The sequence below is a fragment of the Macadamia integrifolia genome, chromosome 6 (assembly GCF_013358625.1).
Source record: "Macadamia integrifolia cultivar HAES 741 chromosome 6, SCU_Mint_v3, whole genome shotgun sequence".
NCBI classification, from domain to species: domain Eukaryota; kingdom Viridiplantae; phylum Streptophyta; class Magnoliopsida; order Proteales; family Proteaceae; genus Macadamia; species Macadamia integrifolia.
The window spans coordinates 36,103,003-36,111,450 of NC_056562.1; the positions used below are offsets into that span (position 1 = coordinate 36,103,003).

General features: G+C 37.3%; 1 protein-coding gene across 1 annotated transcript; it reads right to left on the reverse strand.

The window, feature by feature from the left end:
- On the reverse strand, positions 1-3,921 carry LOC122082766 (aluminum-activated malate transporter 9-like). The gene is made up of 6 exons (XM_042650531.1): positions 3,063-3,921; positions 2,552-2,692; positions 2,194-2,463; positions 1,937-2,076; positions 1,696-1,842; positions 1-941 (listed from the first exon to the last, which is right to left on the reverse strand). The coding sequence occupies exons 1-6, from the start codon at positions 3,355-3,357 to the stop codon at positions 288-290; spliced, it is 1,647 nt and encodes a 548-aa protein (XP_042506465.1). The 5' UTR covers positions 3,358-3,921; the 3' UTR covers positions 1-287.
- Positions 3,922-8,448: the final 4,527 nt, after the last annotated feature.

Genomic DNA, 8,448 nt, shown 5'->3' on the forward strand with positions numbered 1-8,448 from the left:
TAATTCAAACTTTGTTATTATACATAGATTCCTTAATCTAAAGATTAGATTTTTGAGTTCTAAATCCAAAAGATCAAACAAAAGGGAAATTGATAAAAAGAAATTATCAAGTTGTACTTAGAAGATCTAGCTATTGCTCAAACAGAAGCAGCAATCAACTGTCAACCTCTCTCTCTCTCTCTTGATTTTACATTATTAATAATAAAGATAGAGCTTTTAAGGATGACTTCTACCTAAGTCCTTAATAAATTGAGTGTATATGAGATGCAAGAAACGAGTGCCTAAGTTCATAAATCATCTTCCTTGAACTTAGCCATCTTGGCAAGCTCATCCACGGCTTCAACCAAGTGATCGAGTCGAGCCACAAACTCAATAAGCAATGAAGTGAAGGTGGCGAGTGACAAGGACGCAGTGCTCTCTAGTGCCTTCATCCTAGGCAGTAAATCCAACCCAACGCTGCCTTCTTCAAAGTCATCCACCTCTCTTGATGGCCACGAATATAGCCTTCTCTGTTGCTTCTTCATTGCCTCATGGTAAGACTCAGTTGCAGCTGCCACCGGTGCCGGCAAAGTCCCATTCTCTGCCGGCATCTCCTGGCCACCATTTCCATCCCCATTGCCATCGCCATTGCCGCTGCCTTGGTCGGCCGCGAAGGGAGCGGAGAGGATAGATGACAAATTGTAAGAGAGCTGCTCAGAGAGTGGCTTGGTATTGGTATTGTTATCGACAAGAAAGTCATGTCCTGATGTGAGAAGGTAAGAGTGCATGTCTATAGCCCTTTGGAGGCGCACTGTAGAGATATGGACCCTCTTCAATAGGGATGGCCTATGGGTTCTCTTCATGTTCATTATGTCCTTTCCCAGGCTCTTCACTAGTTCTGCTGCTTGGCTACTTGCTTCTTGAATCTCTGATTGAAACGTAATCTTGAGGTTATAGGGTGCCTGGTGGGAAAAAAAGGTAAACACCATTAAATCATTAAGAATCATCATCTAGATTGATAGAATTGGAATGAAATTTTAAAGAATGAGAATCACTTGGTTCAACTAGTCCACCATTCACAGGTGGGGGAAAGCAGAATGAAGATATACTTGATAATATATATTTAGTATAGTGATTATTCTGTGGGTGAAGATTGAGAATGATTGATTATTCTGTGGGTGAACAGAATATATTTGTGGTTGATGCTTCTCTCAAATCTCATTCATGGCCATGGAAGCCTTTCTGATCCAGTTGGGACTTAGGTGACCGTTACTAGGGAACATAAGCAACATTCTCCAACCTTAATTAGTTTCTCATCCAATTGAGAAATTTTTTTGTTGAAAAGTGAAATCCATCAAATTGGCCTCTATTAGAGAGAGTGAGAGATAGATGTGCATCATGCACGATGGGCTACTTCTACACTCTCGACAAAAAAACATTCCAAGCCTAAAGCCCATATAAGCTTTTCAAATTGGTATAATTCAGACCTTAACTGTTGTATCTGAAAGGACCCTTGAAACATTCTCTAAGTGCATAATTATATTAATTTGGGTCGTCTACCTAAATTACTAAAGAAATGAAATAACTCACTTCCCCTTTAGGATTCACAAATGCCCTCCTAAGTTATAGTATTTACAAAAATATCTATTTAGATTCCATTTCTTTGGCTGCAACACGGACAGCAGCTAAATTTTGTTCATAGAGAGAGAGAGAGACCTGTATCTCAGAGTGAAGGACACCGTGAAGGGCCATCACTTCGTAGGCGCAGAACCGGAGAACGGAGGCTACTTTTACATATTCCGACCAAGGGTAGAAGAAGTGCCTGAACCTGCCGTGCGGCGGCTCCCACTTCGCTGAATTCGCCTGAGATATGAAGTACAATACTTAGAAGTAAGTAACCTCACAATCTGTATAGTTCAGTACCATTAGCTCCATCAAGTTTGCAAACAGTACTTACCAGAGACTCAATCTTTGCTGATGAGTTCAGAGTAGCTTTACACCCCTTATAAGCAGGCTCATCAGGAAACTCATCCATAACAGTCTTTGAGAACTCAGGATGATCAGATCCATCATCTTTCAAATATTTCTTCACACATTCTGAGATGTAACACAAAACAAAACTAAGAAATGAGATCCATAATAGTCCATCAGGATTCAGTATCATATATAAATTTTAAGGGAAATTGTCTAGGTTTCAAAGATGGATGACCTTACCTTCAAGAGAATCAGCCACAGCATCAAATTGTTTAACCAACTCCTTGTGGAGTCTCTCTCCAGCCCATGAAGGACACACAAAGACATTCACAAAAACTGCTACAAACCCTCCGATACCAATTGAATATAACCGATCCATCGCAGTCCTCACTGGGGTCCCAATCCGATACCCAGAAATTACTATCAAACAGAAGGTGAAGAGTATGACTCTGAATCCATACTCGTATGGAACCAAGGATGGCCACTGCTTCATGAACGATGTCACAGCTCCTGCACAACCAGAGATTGACAAGTCAACTTAATATCTCCCAATACCCATATCACATTACAATTTACATGCATGAACATACGTAATTACCCATCAAGAAGATGCTGAAACCGATGATTATAGGTTCAGCAACATGGCCGGAGCACAGAGCCACCTGGATGACGGCAACTGAAAAGATTCCGGCAAGTAAGCTTCCCAGTGCCCGGTTCAATCCTCGGTTAAACGTCGCTCCTGATACATAATTTAGGATCATAAACAAATTTCACCATTAGGAGTTATAGAATTATAGTCTCACATTAGTTTGGTGCCGCTATCTCCACCTAATGTTTTAGGGTTTTGGGTTAAAACCCTCTAGTATGATATTAGACCCGATATCTCTTTGTTATCCTCCTTAGGTTGTCCATCCACATGTAGAGTCAGTCCATCCACATGTAGAGTCAGAAAGGCTGAAGCTACACGTGATGGGAGTATTGAGATATTGGGAGCTATAGAGATTTTTCCATCTCAATAATTAATTTGCTCAGATGGGGTTTTCATATACTTGAGGAGTTATCTCTAGATGAATGTGTATGTGTATGTATATGTGCATGTATGTACATACCAACAGTATATTCGAACATAATGGCGACAGTGAGGATGGACCATATGATGCTGGTGCCGAATACTTCATAAGGTGCTTGGAAAAGTATGAGCAAGGACACAAGGAGAACAGCAAGGCCCACCTTTATTGAGAATGTTACTCTGTTGGGGTCTTCTTTGCAGAATTCCCACACAGACTTTATCCATTCTTTGATGAAGAAGCCAACTCCCGCTGATTTCTTCCCTGTTTCCGGCTGTTTTACTTTCGACGATGCTGGACAAATGTCGATCTTGATGCTACCCTTTTTGCCATTCATTCTCCAATATTAAGATGGTATAAAATTTCTTACCTCGGCCCTCTCCTCTGAGAGATGTTATACAAAGAACTCTGATTGAATTCTCAAGCTAAACAGGAAAAGAATTAGGCAAGGCCAGAGTTAGAGAAAATAGTTGAGATTATGAGTTAAAGTTCAGTTTTCCAATGAAGAACTGTGAGGAGTATGTGATTATAAAGAGTGGCGATGGCTAAGTTGGGTGATGCAAGTAGGGGGAAAGTATGAACAGACTAGACAGTATGTGATAAACAGAAGAATAATTAAACTTAAAAATAAATGGATAATTAAATATATATATTTTTTAGGAGAAGATAGAATGAGAAAATCAAGGATAAGAGATGCCTAAACCCAATAATGCTAAATGGAAGAAGAATTAGAATCCAATGATGCAACGGGACATAGTTTGTTTGTGTTGTCTCAGCAAGAGCTAAGCAAAGCAGATCATGTAGCCAGGCCTTCCTACCCAAGTCTAAAATCTGCAAAGGGAAGCTTAGGTTGCACCAAGGAAAAGCCCACAGATATATACCCGTTTCACTCTAAATTCATTTCAGCAGGTTCTAGCATGGATACATGATAAAACTCTGAAAAATGGTTAGAAAGGTCAACATTTTAGGGTTAGAAAAAGAAAGGAAAGCATTAATACAGGTGGTGGTATTATTCTTGTTGTCTGCCGTAGTTGATTGTGTATACATTCTGCTAATAGATTCTAGGTCTAAAAGACATTCTGAAAACAAGAAAATGGAGAAAATTTAAAATTCAGAAAGTGTTTTATACACAAAATCTATTCTGATAATACATATCAAATTCAACCTCATTTGCACTCAAAATTTTTAATATGTTATCCACGTCACCCTCCACTCATAGCTCGAATAGTGACTCATATATTTCTCCATTTTTGTAAGATAAAAGATTTAAAAGGTGATTGATTCTTTAGAAATTTTACACCAAATGGGGAGGAGTCCACGACATATGATAGGCCTCATGATTGAATAAGCCATTGAATTTGCAAGTGGACAATAGATAGGGTACTGCCATTTTGTCCAATCAGAGCAGATCCTTTATGGATCAATGCCTCAAACTCACATTAATGTTCTGGATGATACATCACGGATTGAGTATTGACAGAAAGTTTTCCTTTTAAAATTTTAGTTTAAGTGTTTCCCACGATGACATTGTTGTGGAAAGGAATCTGTATACCACACCAATAGTGCTGCAAGAATAATGTCATCCACAGAATAAGAGAGAGAGAGAGTGGATCTCATGACTCATTATGTAAGAGAGTGTATGATACAATCTACATTCTGTGTCTTGTGCACGTCTTTTTACCTTAATTTTAATAAGGGGAAAGCAATAGCCAATGAGATACATTTCTAGACAGTTTCTATGAGATAAGAATCCATGGAGGATTCTATGCCTCAACAGTGAAAATGAATCTCTAGGTAGTGAACATGAGTGCTAGCTACAATGGCTTCATCACGTACGAATTATGGAAGGAATTTAAAAAAAAATAAAAATTAAGACAACTGTACTTGGTGAATCATAACTCATAAGAGACCTTTTGTGACGACTCAAAAATACGGAAAATAACAAACCCGCTTGGGAGATCGGTGAGAGTGTCAAACTTTAGTCCCACATCGTCTAAGGAGAGATACTAAGTTAGTTAATAATCTCCAGCCTCCTTAATATGTCACAACGTTTTTTAAAGTTTTAAAGCCCACGGGCCAAAAAGGACAATATTGTGTAAGGTTAATGGGACCAAGGCATTACAAATGGTATCATCCACACAGTGTGTAAAACCACAATATCTCAAAAATATGGCAAGTACCAAACCTTGAGGTCCTCCTAGGCTTCACTATGACTAGTAAAGCATAGACCATCACTATCTACAATGTCATGGCAAGTACCAGACCTTGAGATCGTGTCCTCCTAGGCTTCACTATGACTGCTAAAGCATAGACCATCACTATCTACAATGTCGTGGCCCACTCACATATTGCCAATGATAAATAGTGAGATGTGACACTTCATTAGACATAGGGAAGAGTCTAGTTTTTCCATATGACTTATAGGCTTCACAATGCATAGTAAAGAGTTATGTTTCACTAGTTTTCACATGGTCCCACACTCCCACCCATGTAGTGTCATGTGATAGATAGCGAAGCATACTAGTCGTTATGTATAGTGAGGTTTAATCTTTTCCTTAGCATAAAAATATATATATATATATATATATATATATGATTCTTCATGATGACAAGCAATTAAGCATCCATAATTTCCCACTATCAAAAGCAAAGATTGCATTATTAACCTCTCAATATACTTGTAAGTTGTAAGGTAAACTAAGACAATCATGGTTTTAAGATTCAGAGTCGAATTGATTGAATTGGCTCATTCGAAATCAAGATTTTAGATGATTCCTATAAGGATTCAACCATATTTTGAACTGCTCATGATTCATGTTTGATCTCCATTTTTTGCGATTGTTTCAGTTTTAAAGTCAGTAAAAAAAAAAAGAGTGAATTTTACCTCTTATAGCAAGACCCTCAAACTTATTGAAATAATAATAAAAAACAAAAAAAACCCAAAAGCCTGATTCCTTTTTTGCTGTCTTGTTGGGTTTCCTGGTTGGTTTTTTCCCAAAGGTCAGACATGAATGACACCAACTCTAACTAGACTGTTGAATCTTTGAACCATGAATAGGGTATTGTATGAGACAAAAAAATAAAAAATAATAATATTATGCAGTTATGCAATCGTGTTAGACGATAATTACAAAAAATATTTTTAAGTTTGAAACTTTTTAGTTTGGAAGTAGATAGGCTCTTCAAGGAATGAACCAAGCAAAGCATTGACTTCCATCTCTCTCTCTCTCTCTCTCTCTCTCTCTCTCCACGTAAAGGATCACCATACAAATGGGCATCAGAATTCTGATGGTGTTGCTCTTACAAAATTTATTACATTTGACGCAACCAAAATGCTTGATTTCTTTGCTAGCTGTACAGAATTATTCATATTCTTACTTGGAAAGTGCAAGTTATATGTACAATATAAATCTAGTGGTTGTGTTAGAACTTAGAATACATCTCTCTGGTTGCATGGAAGAATAATTTCCAAACCCAATCATGTAAAGCTTTCCGAAGACAGAAATGTTAAAATATGATATCAGGATCAAAGCTTGTATTAATGGCATCTGGTTCTTGAGAATTAAGCCATCATCTGCAATCAGATATCTTTAACAGAAGCGCAAGACTACCAAGTATAACAGAATTAAAGGAAGAACATCAGACAAAGATTTTTCTGGCTAAGGCAAAAGATTTCTTTCATATCTGAATAGAATGTGATTCATCTTCAGTTGTGGAAATAATAGCTAATCCAATTCCATGGTGTGTCAGACAAAAATGGATGGTGGTTAATTCATATCTTCAAAGAATCTCATGGGTAATTTCCCACTGCTACAGGGAAGTAAACATGGTTGCTGATGGCTTAGCCAAGAAAGCCACTGTTAGTAGATCTGAGATTTGGGATGTTCATGCCCCCTTCTTTTGTTCGGGAGGAGTTAACGTGGGATGCTCAAGATCGGATAAGGATCCGAATTTATTAACGTTTTTACTATTAGGTTTCTGGTATAGTTTGGTTGTTCTCATCCCCTATGTTGATGGTAATATGCCGAAGGTGGAGGGTAGAGGTTTCATCTTTAGGTTTTTTTTTTTTAGTCATTCAGGGATGCCTATGTGGACTTTAATCCTGTACATGGTTTTAAGTATCGGTGCGTATCGTGCCGTATCGGCCGATACGTACCCGTATCGATAGGCATCAGCACGATACATACCGATATGCTACGGGGAATTTTGGGCCTCTTTTTATGTATCGGCGTATCATACGTATCGTATCGTGTCGTACTGTATCAGTACCGATACGTACGATACTCTACGATACGAACTTTTGAAAATCTGAAAATTCCCGAGAGTATCGGTACGTATTGGTACCGTATCGGTACGTATCAAAGGTATCGTGCAGTATCGAGCTGTATCATACCGTATCGGTACGATACGGCTACTTTAAGTGTGAATTTTTTGTTGTTTGAAACAAACACTTCGCACTCTCACCAACAGTTTTCTAGATTTTTTATATGTTATGTAAAAACAAGTGTTCTACAACTTCCATGGAAATTTTTTATTTTTCTCAAAAAAATATATATTTTTTAATTTTTTTATTGTGAAATTAATTTTTTTAAAAATCCCCAAAATTTTTTTTTTTCAGAAAATTTAGTTTATTCAACTCTTAAAAATAATGTCATAACTTATAATTACTAAATACATGATTTCAAACTAAACCCACATTTTTTCCCCCCCAAAAAGTGAGGGTTTCAATTTTTTTTTTATTTCTTAGATCTACTCAAATATATTGGTCCACACTTTGTTGATTTTTTATATGTTCTTTAAAAACATTTAATCTACAACTACTATAAAAAAAATTTAATTTTTCTACGATGAATGGGAGACCCACTACCATAAATATTTCGACTAGGGTAAATATTGTGCCTATATTCGACAAATGCAGAATATCATCGTAGTTGCTCCTATTGAAGAAGAAGGTCCTAGCTAAGGATTTGAACCACCACGATACTCTTCACGGCACTCATCACAGTGGCAATGACAATGAGGAAAGAAAAAACTGTAAGAAACTCAAACCTCATCATTTTGAACATTTTCAACTCAATATATTTGTCCATCAATACGATACCCTCTACTTAAGTATTTATGCATTCTACATGTTATATATATATAGCTTTTTTTAACTATTTTTTTTATGCAAAAGTGTATAAAAATGTGTTCCCTATCTATTTATGTGCGTATCTTTAGCGTATCTTAGCGTATCTCCGATACGATACGATACCCTCCGATACGTATCTTAATTTTGACCGATCGATACGGCGACTGATACCGATACCGGTTCCTGTATATTCCTTGAGCATTAAAAAAAATTATGATTTTTTTGGGGGGGGGGGCGCGGAGTGGATGACGATGTTAATTTAGTTTTTCATACATTTCAGATCCAGATTGTAATCAA

Excerpts from the sequence above, each read along its gene's own strand:
- LOC122082766 (XM_042650531.1), bottom strand. The coding sequence starts at position 3,357 with ATGAATGGCAAAAAGGGTAGCATCAAGATCGACATTTGTCCAGCATCG. Across the intron at positions 2,464-2,551 it reads TTTCAGCATCTTCTTGATGG|GAGCTGTGACATCGTTCATG; the intron begins GTAATTACGTAT and ends CTGGTTGTGCAG. Across the intron at positions 1,843-1,936 it reads CAGCAAAGATTGAGTCTCTG|GCGAATTCAGCGAAGTGGGA; the intron begins GTAAGTACTGTT and ends TTCATATCTCAG.